Raw genomic sequence first — 16226 nt, forward strand, 5'->3', positions numbered from 1 at the left:
ACGGTAATTCCTCATAAGGAGTGAGAGAGTGTCGCAGCAGTTCATTAGAACGATTACTGTAGTGCTAGTAGGGTATGCTGATGGTTATAACTAATGACACTTGAGAAATCTAGCTGCCAGAGTGGCTCAGTGACAGTGTTCTGTCTTGGATTACACAATTGTGGTGTTACGTCTCAATACGGCGATTGGCATTCCTTGGACATTTCCCATGAGGCCATCCTTTCATCAGCTCACGCCCAAATGACGACGGGGCCCGACGTACACTGACGTGCAAACAAAGGAGCTCGCTTCAGGGCGAAAGCATCTGATGACCTCCGTGGAGGGGCTAATTACCGCGAAGATCACTCTACCTGAACCTGACCCTGACAAGCTGAACTAATTGATGAAAGGGGTCAATGTAGCAGGCTACCGTGGGAACCACATCGATCTCAGATTCCCAGATTGCTACATGCTTGCACCATATGCGGGGGCATAGGTGCAGCATAGAAGGTGGAGTCCAGCAGAATGGTGTGATGTTTGTGATTGGCCGAGATATAGTCATCAGATTCCCTAGTCTAGCCTCCTAGGGAAGACTGCTGTTTCAAATACGGGGATTTTTGGTGCAGAGGTGGCTGACATGTCCTAATGCGAACTCAGATGTTAATACGCTCCTACATGGAGAGGGCTTCCGTATCTGGAGCCAGTGTAAATAAGGTAAAATAGACCCTTTTTCCTTCATTTCTACTACCAGACGTACTCATCCCTATGCTAGGTGGATTCCTGTCCTAAGCGCTATTCTGATCCGCAACAGTGGGCTTGGTCCTCGGCCACGATGCGCACATTCCTATGGGGGTAGAATGCTAGTAATCACTTTCTTAAAGTTTAATAGGATAGAAAATTGGGCTAGTTGGTCTACACTAAGCATGATGGAAGTAGTGCGTGAAACAGCTTGCAAGAATGAAGGTGTCCCTTTTTCGTTTTTGTGTACCAATTTGTCAAGCCATTTCCATCATGCTTACTTTCTTAAAGGTTGATAGTAGACAGTGCTGGGAAGTGGGTCTAGGTTTGAATAAAATAAAATGCTATTGTAAAATATGGATGAAACATAAATTTCTTACAGAGGAACCCAAAATCAAACTCCATAGTCATCTCAAACATACAAAGTATTTATGGACAGCTGCGTAAATTACTGCTCACAATTGCCACATTTAGTAGAGATGCGAGACGTCATGAAGGCATTGCGTAATGAAGGAGTTGAAGCATGCTTCACTACCTTAAGAAATATCTGAAGGGATTCCACAGCTACCATATTTCCTCACAAGGAAAGTGAAAAATGCTGATTAATATGGGTGTTGGGCACGGAGATGCAATCTCTCCAATGCTGTTCACTGCATGCTTGGAAGAAGTATTGAAGTTTCAGAGGTGTGCGAGTAGCAGTTTTTGAGAATGAATTGTACAGAAATCAAATATTGTCAAAAGTGAATCTAATTGAATATGAATTGAACAGTGCCAGAAGTGAATCAAGTCGAATGTTGAATATTTTTCTAATAGTTAACAAATAATGTGCAGCCTTCTCACCATTATTATTAAACAACTTTTACGTCCTGGTATTCACAACACTAGAAATATTCTGTTATTACACTGCATTATAAAGCATGCTTTAAGAATGCAAATGAGTGAACAACTAAGCAGATTTTTTGCAGGCTCAGGGCATGCGCAGTCATGCAGTATCACATAAAGTTGATGAAGGTAACCTTGTGGGCCACTAAGTATCTGCATATCCTCACGACCAAATAACAAATTCGTGCTGTCTGCAGTGATGGAAGAGTTAAAAATTTTTTTTCTCTAGTTTGAATGGTTGTGATGGTGCCCCTAGTTCATAAAGTATGTTGCAATGAAACATTCTGATTTATTCCAATCAGAGGACAGAGATGCTACATCTATAAATAGTACCAAGCAATACTCACAGCCGAATACAGTATCTAAACATTTTTTTTGCCATCTTGTAAAGCCGGAAAAGTCTTGCTGTCCGAGTGACGCAGCGTGCTCTAGTACACTATGTCTACTGTGGACGAGATGAAATTTACTGAATTTTTGCTTCAATTTCATGTTTTATTGTGTACAGTTTACTACGTAAAGTATTTGAAAAATTTTGGGATTTTCAGATACTGACTATTTGGTTCGAGAACTGTATTGAATAGGACATTATTCGATTCACTTTTCGAAAGTGTGGAAAATTCACGCGCCCTTAACTAAAGATGCTACATTAGAAATGAGTAGTGTGCAAATCAATGAGGAATATTTTGGCACACTTCAGTTTGTAGTTGACATTGGCCTGTTCAGCAATACTGTAGATGACTAGCAAGAAATGACTAAAGACTGTAACCTCCACTTCCTAGTAATGGTGGGTTTGCAGATTAACATGCAAAGGACTAAGGTAATGTTCAGTAGGCTGGCAAGGGAACCAAAGTTTGTGATTGGTAGTCAGCATCTTGGAGCTGTGCTAGAGTGCAAATTTTTTTAGGTGAACTAGTCGCAGGAGACCACCCAAATCATGAGACGAGAATTTCCAGAGAACTAAAGGTAAGGTTGCAACATGTGTGGCAGGCACTTCCAAGGCATGGCCAACAGCTTACCATTATCCCTGAAAAGTAAAATGCACAATCACTGCATTCTGCCACCATTAACCTATGAGGCTGAAGGTTGGAGGATAACAAGGATGCTTGAAAAGAAGCTGAGGACTGTGCAGTGAGCGCTGCAACAAAAAGTGATGGGCATAAGGCTTCAAATTGTCTTTTCATCGAGCTTGTTTGTACTTGCTCACATGTCAAAAGGCTTGGGCATGACGTTAAGCTTGAAAATTGACAGATAATGTTCAGAATCAAATAGGGGCTGCTGCACTCGTATTCAAAAACATTCTTTTGGCACTCCTGCCTTGAGAAAATTGGAGGTACTTATATTTTTAAAATATGGTAGTTAGTCTCAATCTTTCGTAGAGTCTTATTTCTGAAAAATGCCAGGATTTCACTGTTGTAGGGTGTGGCAAGTGTTAAACTTGCAAACGACAAGTATTAAAGTGAAATTCTTTCAGCAAATCCCATCAGTTGGCTTGAAAGACATACAGACAAACAGCCAACACCGCCCCACCGCTACCTTGAGTTTTGTTGCTAGCAATGCTTTGAGAATTCTCCAGTGGCTTTAGACTTGTCTACACTAGAGAACAGTCACTGGCCTCTGTCACCATGACAGAGACAGAGGTTATTCAATCTTTGTTCCTTTGTATGCTATTTCGTGTTGCAACCATCACTCCCAAGCAGCAGCTCTTCTGTCTGTAGCATTTTCTTTTTCTTTTTTTGCTCATTGTTGCTCATTGTTCATGCATTGTGGCTAATTGTAGCATTGTGTGTTGGATAGGTAATGTATAACTTGCTTTGCAGTCATTTCCTTGCGCAGACTGATGTGAATAAATTAGGATAGTATACTTTGTCCTGTGCATTGCTTCAATTAAATGGGACTGCTAAAGACACTTTCTTGTCTGTCTTGAAGTGGAAATAAATTATGCAGCCACACTAAACATAATTATTGGTTTCAATTGCTCTGGGATGCTCTGCCTTTGTACATGTTCCAAATGCTTCCGATTTTATGCCGTCATCAAAAGCAGAGTTTTCAAGGCCTTATGTTAATTAAACTTTGTGGTAGGGACATGTTTTGCACTTATGATTTCTGGGGAAAGTGCAGTTTCTTTTTAACTTACTTCTGGTTATAAATGGGTAGCTGACTACTGTGACTAATATTACATGACCATGCCTACATTTGAGTATTTCTGCCTGACCTCTTGCTGTGGGGCATTCTACTGGCAAATCTTATGGCAAGAAAGCTTGTTCACTCAAAAGATAATTTCTGGTTAGCTAATCGTATTCAGCGTAAACCTGACCTATGTTCAGTTTCTCACTATGAATAAATTATATTAAATTGTTTTCCAAAGCTCCCCAGTGCTCATTTGGCAAGGCGCTTTCTTATTTAAGAGGTTTAATTATAGAGTATCTCATCATGTCTGTCGTTATACTGTAGGTTTTCATCATTATCATCATCAGCCTCTTTTAAGTCCACTGCAGGATGAAGGCCTCTCCCTGCGATCTCCAATTACGCCTGTCCTACGCCAACCGATTCCAACTTGTGCCTGCAAATTTCTTAATTTCATCACCCCACCTAGTCCTCTGCCGTCCTCGACTGCGTTTCCCTTCTCTTGGCACCCATTCTCTAACCCTAATAGTTCACTGGTTATCTAACCCATGCATTACATAACCTGCCCAGCTCCATTTCTTTCTCTTAATGTCAATTATAATACCGGCTATCCCCTTTGCTCTCTGATCCGCATTGCTCTCTTCCTGTCTCTTAACATTACGCCTAACATTCTTCGTTCCATTGCTCTTTGTACGGTCCTTAACTTGTTCTTGCGCTTCTTTGTCAGTCTCCAAGTTTCTGCCCCCTATATTAGCACCGGTAGAATACACTGATTGTACACGTTTCTTTTTAATGATAATGGTAAGCTTCCAGTCAGGATCCGATAAAGTCTGCCCTATGCGTTCCAACCCATTTTTATTCTTCTGAAATTTCCTTCTCATGATCAGGGTCCCCTGTGAGTAATTGACCTAGGTAAACGCATTCCTTCGCAGACTCTACAGGCTGATTGGCGATCCTGAACTCTTGTTCCCTTGCCATGCTATTGATCATTTTCTTTGTTTTCTGCATATTAATCTTCAACCGCACTCTTACACTTTCTCTGTTAAGATCCTCACTCATTTGTTATGATTCGTCCCCAGTGTTGCTGAACAGGACAATGTCATTTACAAACTGAAGGTTGCTGAGATATTTGCCGTTAATCCTTACTCCTAAGCCGTCCCAGGTTAATAGCTTCAATACTTTTTCCAAGCATGCAGTGAATAGCATTGGAGAGATTGTCTCCCCTTGTCTGACCCCTTTCTTTATAGGTATTTTTCTACTTGTGGAGAATTACGGTAGCTGTGGAATCGTTGTAGATATTTTCCAAGATAATTACGTAAGCCTCCTGTACTCCTTGATTACGTAATGCCTCCATGACTGCTGGTATCTCTACTGAATCAAATGCCTTATTGTAATCTATGAAAGCCGTATATAGAGGCTGATTGTACTCTGCAGATTTCTCGATTACCTGTTTGAAAACATGGATGTGATTCATTGTACAGTATCCCTTCCTGAAGCCAGCCTGTTTCCTTGGTTGACTGAAGTCTTGGTGAATATTTTATACAATACTGGAAGCAAGCTAATGGGCCTATAATTTTTCAATTCTTTAACATCTCCCTTTTTGTAGATTAGTATAATGTTGGCATTCTTCCAGTTCTCTCGAACCCTTGAAGTCGTGAGACATTCCGTATAAAGGGCCGCAAGCTTTTCAAGCATGATGTCTCCTTCATTTTTGATTAAATTGACTGTTACTCCACGTTCTGCTGATTTTCCTCGTTTCATGTCTTTTAAGGCCCTTCTAACTTCATCGCAAGTTATAGAAGGAACCTCTGTAGCTTGTTCATTACTACTTCCAGTGGAGGTATTCTGGCTGCTCTGGGTATTGTGCAGGTCATTGTAGAATTATTCCACTGCTTTTACTATATCTTCGAAATTGCTGATATTACCCTGCTTATCTTTCACTGCATATATCTTGGCTTGTCCTATGCCAAGTTTTCTTCTCATTTATTTCATGCTGCGTCCATTTTTTACTGCTTCCTCAGTCTTTGTTACGTTATAATTTCAAATTTCCTTTATTTTCTCCTTGTTTGTCAATTTTGACAATTCCATAAGTTCTATCTGATCTCTTGAGTTGGACACTTTCATTCTTTGTTGTTTCTCTATTAGGTCCTTCATTGCTTGGGACGGCTTACCTACAGGTTGCCTTGGTGCGTTACCTCTCACTTCAATTGCTGCTTCTTAAGCCAGCCTAGTTACAGTTTCATTCATTACTTCTATGGCATTTTCACCTCGCTGTTCTAAGGCTGCATATTTGCAAGCCCCAGCTTGAATTGGTCTGCTTTTACCCTTACTGCGTCTAGGTTGGCCTGTTTCTTCTTGTCTAGTTTTACTCTTTCTCTCTTCATATTGAGGTAAATCCTAGCCCTCACTAACTTATGATCACTGCACTTTACCATATGTAACACTTCTACATCCTGCACTATGCTGGGATTGGCAGAAAGTATGAAATATATTTCATTTCTTGTTTCTCCATTAGGGTTTTTCCATGTCCACTTTCTGTTGCTACGCTTCCTGAAGATGGTATTCATTATACGGGGCTTATTCCTTTCCTGCAAATTCTACGAGGGTTGATCCAGAAATAAGGTTCCCAAAGAGCTCCAGCCACATGGGAAGGTGCGAGGTGAAATCCGGCAACACTGCTGCGCGCGGCTGTTCCCCCGCTCTGGATTCCCCCCGGCTGCACTTCGCTGTGCTCTTATTCTTGGCTCAGCAGCCGTCCAATGTGGAGGTTCCCATTGTTGATCCCGCCAAGTGCGAGATTCGTTCTGTAATTTGCTTTTTTGCACGCCAAAGGCAAAATGACGTGAAAGGCAAAATGGACGATGAATATCCACCCTGGATATTCACCGTCATAGACTGAGGTGTATGGCGACAAGTGTATGTCCGTTCAACACGTCCGAAAGTGGTTCACGGAGTTTAGTGCCGGTTGGAAGGAAGTCCACGATGAAGAACGGAGTGGAAGACAGTCAGTTTCGGAGGCGGTTATCAAGATGGTCCAACAAGAAGTGCTTCAAAACGGGAGAATCACCATTCGTGAACTTGTTTCTCAGATTCCTGGGAGTTCTTACGGTAGAGTAGAAATAGCTTTGACTGAAAAATTGGGGTATCACAAGTGTTGTGCTTGATGGGTACCGCGGCTATTGACATCAGGCCACAAGGGGAAATGCCTTGACTGTGCTCACCAGTTTCTTCAAAAGTGTCAAGTAGATAAGGAAAGATTGCTGGACTCCATTGTGACAAGAGACAAAACGTAGGTGTTTCATTTCCCTCCCGAAACAAAATAAAAATCCAAACAGTGGCGTCACCTAGAGCCACCAGTCGCAAGGAAGTTCAAACTCCTTCTGCTGGCAAAGTCATGGCCAGTGTTTTTTGGGATTGTAAGGGGATACTGCTGATTGATTTCATGGAACGTGGGACAACAATCAACTCGGACAGTTATTGTGCAACACTAAGAAAACTCAGGCGAGCTATCCAGAACCACCGGTGAGGACGACTGGCAGCCGGTGTAATGCTGTTTCATGACAATGCCCGACCTCACGTTTCCCGTCAAACCCAGGAACTTTTGACAACCTTTGGGTGGACTGTCATACCCCGCCCACTGTACAGTCCAGACCTAGTGCCTTGTGATTATCACGTGTTCCCCAAGTTAAAGGAACATTTGAGTGGCCAATGCTTCCGGAGCGACAATAAATACAAAGAAGAGGTGAAACGCTTCGTCAACGGGTTGGCGGCAGAGTTCTACGACATTGTGATACAGAAATTGGAGCACTGTCTACAAAAATGCGTAGAAACAGATGGTGATTATGTAGAAAAATAGAGCAAAGTTTTATCTTTCCAATGGTGTAAATTTCTCTGAAGATAAGCAATGTTGTCCATTTCTAAAATTGATGGGAACCTTATTTCTGGATCAACCCTCGTAACCATCTCACCTCTAGTGTTTCTAGAATTGATGCTGTAATTGCCGATTGCTTGTTCACCAGCCTGCTTTTTCCCCACTTTTGCATTGAAGTCGCCCATTACTACAGTATATTGAGTCTGCACTTTTCTCATCGCCAATTCCACATCTTCATAAAACTGATCTACTTCATCATTGTCATGTCTGGAGGTTGGAGCGTAGGCTTGTACCACCTTTATTCTATACCTCCTATTTAGATTTGTTATGACTACTGCTACCCTCTCATTAATGCTGTAGAATACGTCAATGTTGCCCACTATGTCCTTAAATATGAGGAATCCTACCCTGTATTGCTTCTTATCTGGGAGTTTTCTATAGCAGAAGACATGGCCGTTATTCACCACTGTATAAGCCTCACCAGCTCTTCTAACCTCACTAAGGCCAATGTTGTCCCAAACAATGCCTGATAGTTCCTCAAAAAGTCCTGCTAAGCTAACCTCACTCGAGAGAGTTTGGGTGTTAAAGGTTGCCAGGGTCAGTTTCCATTGGTGGCCTGTCTGGGTCCAGAGATTCTTAGCACCCTCTGCTGCGTTACATGTCTGACCGCCTCCTTGGTCAGGTGCTTTGCAGCTGCTGGGGACTGAGGGCCATGGGTTAATGTAGGTGTCATGAGGGAGGTAGTGGCCGAATGCTGCAGCACGGAAGCCAATTCCTGTTCTGGTGAGAGAGTGTCTTTGTTGAAGCTTAGTGGGCCTTCCTAATTGGATCAGTATAGCCCCACTAGTTCTCGGCATTTTTGACAGTGTCAGGCGCCACTCCAAGCCTGGAGTTGTCAAGTACTGGAAGAGGTGAATTCCAGATTGCCGCCTTCAGATTAAAAAAAAAATAATAATAAGAGAGATAGTGAGAAAAATGAAACAAAACTCGATGATTCGAACTTCTGACTATACAACCGAGCATCGAAGCTAGCTTAGTCAGATAACCGTGCCAGCTATGAAGTCGCCTTATGCCAGAGAGTTTCAGCCCTGAGGATCTTACAGGCATAAAAACTCCCTTGATTTATCCACGATAGATGTGTTTTGATACTGGCTCATAAACACATGTCAAGACAGCAAGGTCAGCAGTTGCATTTTGTTTCTAACAGTTGTTGAATGGAAGTATTGCAGAGGACAAAACTATTCACTATTCACTAGTTGGTGTTTCAACTTGCTAGCATGGCCTTGTGTTAGCAAATGATTGGGGAATGCCTTTCAGATAGCTCTTCCAACAGGCTTCTATAGCACTGCTGATGACTGTTTAAAGTGCACTATTAGCCACACCGAACTGCAAAAGGTGAGAGAGATTAGCCGTTTGGCACCATTGTGAATAATAACATAATATTGAAATTTATTACAAAGTTTGCTTTTTAATTACATCTTGTGTTTATCCAAGCACATAAAAGCTCCAATAAAGCTGGCAGTGACTGCTGAATTTGGGTGTTCTATAGTAACCAAAAGTTCTCTGCCTTGACAGTGTCAAAAGTCTCTGCCAATCTTAAACTGCTCACCAACGATTTACTTTTACTCGTTTCAGCTCCGGGAAGCAGCATTCAACTTTGCCCAGAAAGAGCTTGCACCACATGCAAAAGACATCGACAAGAACAATCATTTTCCAGGTTTTAGGGTATGTATGACAAAAGTGAATGTATGTGGGTGTCCAGAGTACAGGCTAAAAAAAATAGAAAGAATAAAAATAGAATAGTTGTCACTGGAGGTGGCTGTGGTAGCTTTGTTTCATAGGGCAACCCACTAAGTCAAATTCTGACATTATGTCATACAAGAGTAGCACATATTCCATAAGTGTCACTTTTCCTCAGATTTTCTTTTAGGGCTGTTTCTTGTATTTTGCTTCTCTCCGAGAGAGTACTGCTAATATAAAGCTTTTGCCTAGTGAAGTACTTGTCTGTACCCTGGATCATGGACTGTACTGGCACATGTGTGAAAGGATAGAAATCTAAAAAAAGAAAAAAAGAGAACAACATTATTTGCAAGGTAAGCGGAAATTGCGATAGCGGCCACACATGCTGTTTTTGATATGAGTGCACCTAGCTAGCACCCCCACATTATTCACTTTACCACCAGCCATGTAAATGCCCTGTTATGACTTTTTTTTTTTTTGCAGAAAAGCAGCTAATGTGTCTAGAAGCACTGAAAAACGTTATATGCCAGGTTTGACAATTTTTTTTAGAAAACTAAATAGCAAAATTTATATATTGAACTAAATCACTCACGGAATCTATATTTTGAGGAAACTTGGGGAATGTTAGAAGCAGTGTCATGGCAAATCTTGAAGTGTGTGCGTTAACTGGTGGGTGAAATAAAAGTTGCTAAACCATTGTTTTCTGTTTATTTAGAAGCGCTGTATGAAGCGATTACACAGTTTCTCCGCACCCCTGGGAGGACTGGAAACTGCAGAAATTTCACATTCTCAGGAAATGAGAACCACTCCATTGCTGATGTGTATTGAAAGTTTCAGTTGTTTCCGTTGGTTATTTGGTCTGAAGATAATTACTGAATACTCATTTTCTCCCAATATTTATGCATTATATGAGTCATGCAGTTACTTCTTCCCGGTCCTCCTGATGAACTATGCGAGGCACGTTGTTTATGTTTTATTGAAGAAGTAAGTATGTTCTGATTAACAAGCAATAAATGTCTGGTCTGTGTAGGTCAATTGCAATTTTTACAGAAAGTTACCTATTCAACTGTTCCACGGTGTCATACTGCCAGTACCTGCAATGTTTCTCACAGTCATAAGATAACTGTACAAGACACGAACTTCAAATTCAGCGAAAACAAGTGGAATAAGTGTAATTTGTGGTGAAACTTTTCCGTTCCAGGCTCATTTAAAAGCGTTGCAAATAATTAACGTACCTTTGTTTCTTTTCCTAATTTCATGTGTCATACGAGGTTCATAGTTAGATTCTTGGCATTCCTCAGTGAACTAAGCAGGGCATCATTTTTATATTTGGCAAAATTAAAGGGAACATTATAGGTAATGTGTAGGCAAAGTTCAAAGTTTATGGGCTAATTTTGGTGTTCGTAATAAATTATGTATGAAAGTGCTCCAGAGCATTGCGACTAGTGCGAAATTTGGCTCGCTATCCTGGCAAAAATGGTATATTTTATTATTTATCATATTTATTATTTTATTATTTATTTTATTTATTATTAATATATAATAATAATAATATTTTGCAAAAATAAAGGGCACGTTATAGGTTATGTGTTTCCAAAGTTCAAAGTGTGTGGCTTAATTGTGGCCTTTGCAATAAATTATGTTTAGAAGGGCTCTGGAACGTTATAAGACAGTTTTATAAGGGACGAAAAATTTAGCTCACTGCCCTGGCATAACTACAAATGGCACCGAATTAAAATTTAGTGAACATGGGGGGGAAGGCTACAGCAAATGTGTGTCAACTTCAAGGCATGTAGATCAAATACAGCCTTTGTAAAATTTTCTTTTTTTTTTAATTTTGAAACTGTTATATGGCCATCTTATGTTTTGTTTTACAGTGTCCTGAGCTATCTTTGTTACAGAAACTTTATATTTTGTGAAAATAAAGTGCATGTTATGGGTTATGTGTAGGTGAAGTTCAGATTGTTAGAGTGAATTAAGGGTTGCACAATAAATTCTGTACTTAGGCACTCCACAGTGTAGATGACTAAATATTATGAGCGGTGGGAAATTTACCATGCAGTCCTGGCATAACTACAAATCCCACCATGGTCAAACTTAGTAAAAAAAAAAGGGACAGACCACTATGGTAAATCTGTTTGCAAAGTTGAATGCTTGTGAATAAACAGCAGCAGTAGCAAAACATTTCTAAAGCAAGTGTTTGAAAGTTTCATGCAGCTGTTATCAGCTGCATTTTCCAAAATGTTGTCCATCTATGTGTTGCAGCCAAAAGGAACAGAGATGGATAAAATTTTGTTATTTTGTGTGCCATGAAGCTTGACTTTCAGCTTGGTTCATTTCATGGTGCTCACTGCTGGCCCATTCAGAGTTTTTGTGCTAGTGGGTGGTGTGCCTTTTTTGCTTTTTCTTTGATCTCTTAATATATAGTAAACCTGTAGTAGCATGCTAAGCCTTTTGCTTGACTAACCTCTTCACTTATTACTAAAATTTCTCACCAGCGCACACATATTTTCATATGCTGGTTGATATATACAGTTTCCTTCATTCTAGGAATACGCAAATTACATGCACTGTGGGTCGGCTATGGGATATGAATAAAGTAAGATGGCAGTGCTTGTTTAAGAGACTATTGCCCTCAGTTAGCAATCTGGCATAACGCAGCACCAACATTCTGAGCAGTTTAGGTCATAGGACCCAAATGCGAAATATCATATCTTTTGGTTCACTACTGTATGTCCAGGGGAAGATTAGTAGGAGAAGCTGCAATAATGGGGGATCCGGCTAAAGATGATGGAGCTATTCTATACTGCAAAAGCCTAATGTCTCATGGCCTCGAAGGTACCAGAGGTTTGGAAGAATAACTTGCTGTCCTTATCAGGCCACTACGTATTCACTAAGCCAATTTCAAATGGAATGAATGCTACGCTTGAATTAAGTCAACTCAGGAAACAGGCTTGATTTAGAAATATGTACTCACCTTTTGATAACATTAATTTCATTAACCAGGTTATTGAGAAGTCTGCTGAATATAACCAACCCCTTTGTATTGCCTTCATAGACTGTAAAAAGGTGTTCTATTCACTTGAGATATTAACAGTCAGGGAGGTGTGAGGAAAGCATGAATAAATGTCTTTAGAAATATCTACTGGGATTTCGCAGTTACTATATTTCTTCACATGTGCAAAAATATCAAGAAAGGTGTAAGGCAAGGCAAAGAAACACAATCTGTCCATTATTATTCACTGCATGCTTGCAGAAATATTCAATATGCTTCTTTCAGAAGGATTAGATGTATCGATTAACAGGGAATATCTGTTGTCTGAACAGGAAATGAACAGTACGTTTAACCTGGTGTGCTGCCACTTAAAAACTGAAAGGGCAGCAAAGGCTACTTATCATTATCTTACAACACATCACTGGCGTGAATTAGGTGGCCAACGCCTGTGTCGCGGCCCTGTCACCATTTAAGCGGCAGAGTACTGGGCTAAATGAGGTGTTCATTCATGCGCAGCACATTTGAGAGCACTGCAATCATGGTACATTAATGGGCACGTCACATGCTTTTTCTCCCCCCCCCCATATTTCGCGCACTTTCTTTATGATGCAGAAAAAATTATTACGGGACAAGTAGGAAGGTAAAAGTCACTGAAAGTCTCCTAGAATGCTCTACAACTTTCTCATTCGAAGCATTGCCCTAAAGTCAATGCTTTCAAAGTTGGTTAATTCAATATGACTAATTCCAAAATTAGGCAGCATACAGAAAGATAGTGTGACTTGTTCCGTACAACAGCCGACAACAGGCATTTGGTTGCATCCTCCTAGAGTACTTTGGTATATTTTTAAACCTTGGCTGAAGTCAGCTTTGGGCAGAGTAGTCACAGATGGGGTAGTCTCAAATTATGAGGAATAAATCTGCAGATGAATAAAAATGGGTTGAAGCACATGCGGCAGACATTTTCTAGTGCTGAATAGCAGCTTACTGATATCTTTTAAAGGAACAGTATATGATCAAAGCATTCTGCTAATGCTAGCCTATTTTGCTGATACTTGGAGGATAATGAGGAAGCTGAAGGATAGTGCAGCAAGTTATGAATGGAAAATTATAGGTGTAATATTAAGATACAGGGTGACGACAAAATGTAATAAGCAAACATGGTTATATTAGTTCGGAATAAGAGGCATTGGATTTGGGAAAGTCATGTAATGCGTACAATGGATAACCACTGGTCTGTTACTGTAACAGAATGGGTGTCAAAGGAAGAGACAAACAAATGTAACAGAAAACTGGAGGGAAAAATGAAATGAGAAAATTTGCATGCATAAAATGCAGTCAGCTGATGCAGAACAGGAGCAACTGGAAATTGGAGAAGCCTTCATCCTGCAGTGCACCTATATAAGAAGACGATGAAGACCATGATGATGATGATATTTTGATGTGGACTGCATTTCTTCATCCAGCATGACAGAGCTTAAAGAACAGGAGAGAAAAAAGGATCACTGAAGGCAGCTGCAGAAAAGGCATATTGGAAGGCCTTGATTGGTCATGGTACCTTTTCATGAAAAGTGTACAAGTAGTAAGAAGAAAGCTAGAGGAGACTTTCAGGAAAGCAAAAGCCCTTGCGTTTGATGTGAACTGGGAGGCCTTGCTTACAGCAGCATTTGTTGTTCTTATGGCATTGCAGTGCATGTGTTTTGGTCATGTAAATTTATTACGTTTATTTTTTTTTTTATATTTGTTTGTCAAGCAGAGACAAATGAAGTACAAATTAATGAGGAGTACTCCTGTTGGGGCAAGTTGGTGTGACATATTTCACATTAATCAGCGTTAAAAGGCGAAGACATAGGGACACATACACAGACCTCTGGTTGTGTGTACATGTCCCTCTGTCTTCATATTTTCATGCTGATTAACTTACAAATTAATGCTCATCTGGTCAGTGTCAGTAGGACAGGATGTGTCTACAAACATGTCTGCTGCTAAAAGCTGCCACTGCACAAGGCTAAAATTTAGTTTGAAATGTAGACATTTGTTTAAAAAGCCCCTTACCAGGTCTGGCCATTTTGAGCTGACAAGCGCAGAGCGCAGATCTAGGCTTGCCGTCATTCCTTATGTACGCCGTGTTTCTCATAACATTATGAAAATTGCGGCGAAGGCAGGAGTGAGGATGGTGTGCAATGCCCCTAATAAACTGGGCGGGTTGTGCAAAATAGTAAATAGGGAGGATACTGTCGTGCGCAAAAGTTGCTATAAGAATCATGTTCGCGGCGTTATTGTCTGCACAACGCAGGTCGTCTATAAAATCCCACTTGATTGTAAACATTGCTGTATCGGGCAAACGGGGAGGTACATTAATGATCGCCTGCGCGAGCATGCCGCTTCACTAAAAGGAAACCCGTACAGTCATCTAGCTGCCCACTGTAACACGTGTGGTTGCACCCCGATCTTTAAGAAGTGCGAAATATATGGCAGATATAGTGAAAAGCATGCGCTGGAAATCGTTGAAGCATTTTGCATATTCAAAAGTGGCGACGCGTGCAGCAGTTCTGCGTCCCTCACGCTCTCAACAAAAGAACTTCATTATATTCTTGGCTGACGGTTATCTTTCTTATCCTCCTTTTTATGTTCTTTGTCACATTCATGATGGCTTTAATGCTGCTTCTGCCAATAAAGAATTTGGTTGCTAGTCAGCGCTCTGTCCTGTTTACTCGCTCGTCCTGTGTTGCGCTGTTCGTGTTTTTATTCATGCAGTATGTATTCTTTAATTATACACGCGTCCACCCGTCATCTTCTATCATAGTAAGAGCACCGATATGCCTAATAAGTGTACTGGCAGGCCTTTTCGAATGTGTCTGTGGCGATTTGAGCCCTTAAAGGCAGTAAAAAACATGCATTAATTTTTTTGGACGTTTTCGCGGCCCCTAGGGAGTCCGAAATATAGGACGTTGAGTGTAAAAGTGAATAAGAGGATGCTTCAAATGGTCCGTGGGGCAAACGCGTGGTGGAAGGAAGATGAGAACAGAAAGGACCTACGCATTGAGGAATGAACGGGATAGGAAGCATGCCGCCACTTCTTTGAAGGAGCTTGAGCTCAAAAAACAAAGTGTTGGCTGACGCTGAGGTGCAGGTGTCCCTTATCCAAACCAAAATAAACACTTTAAAGCAGTGAAACACAACACTGAGGTGTTGTGCACAGGCTGAGAGTATGTCAGGACAGTTGAGGTTGACTTACCAGCTGTTGAGAGAGAATCTCACTTGTGACAAAATTCGGGCTTCATACCAATGAGCTTGCTATCAGTTGATAGAAATAGCTCATATTTGAAAATATTTGCTTCTGTATGCATTTCCGTTTTATGCGTATATAGAGAATGCTCGACTCGATTTGCAACATGTTTTAAAATTTTTTTTTTTGAAGATATTTCCTGTGCTTTTTACTAACCCTTCCCTTCTGTTTTCTTTTTGAATAAAATAAGCACTACAACTTACTATTCAAACTGGATTAAGTCTATCCAAAAGGCACAGCACGAGTGGGACAAAGACAGAGAAACACAAACCACAACACAAGCGCCAACTGTGACTCAAGGATCTTGCAAACTCGCTCACAATGTCCCCAGGACAGCTGAAGAACACCAAAGATGGCTTGGACTTCTAGTGGGACAACCTTGTGCTTGATGCAATATGAGACCACTCTGGACTGGCATGTCGAAGCAGCCAGTCGTTGTGTTGTTGTTTGTGTTTCTCTGTCTCCATCCCAGTCGTGCTGCGCCTTTTGAATAGCCATGAACCAACTCGGCCAAATCAGTTTTACTGGATTAAGTAATTATTTTTTAACATGCTTACTAGAGTGTGGCAGCATCGGGTGACATAGTGTCAACCCGTCTTGGCATAAAATGA

At 40.9% G+C, this 16226-nt stretch overlaps 1 protein-coding gene across 1 annotated transcript in view; it reads left to right on the forward strand.

Annotated features, from left to right (window-relative positions):
* The window catches only part of LOC126547711 (isovaleryl-CoA dehydrogenase, mitochondrial), an 84821-nt gene that overhangs the window by 2564 nt on the left and 66031 nt on the right, over nt 1-16226 (forward strand). The window contains exon 2 of the mRNA XM_050195667.3: nt 9230-9319. Coding sequence (XP_050051624.1) covers nt 9230-9319 — 90 coding nt within the window. The remainder of the gene's footprint in view (nt 1-9229; nt 9320-16226) is intronic.

This window comes from Dermacentor andersoni, chromosome 1 (assembly GCF_023375885.2).
Source record: "Dermacentor andersoni chromosome 1, qqDerAnde1_hic_scaffold, whole genome shotgun sequence".
NCBI classification, from domain to species: domain Eukaryota; kingdom Metazoa; phylum Arthropoda; class Arachnida; order Ixodida; family Ixodidae; genus Dermacentor; species Dermacentor andersoni.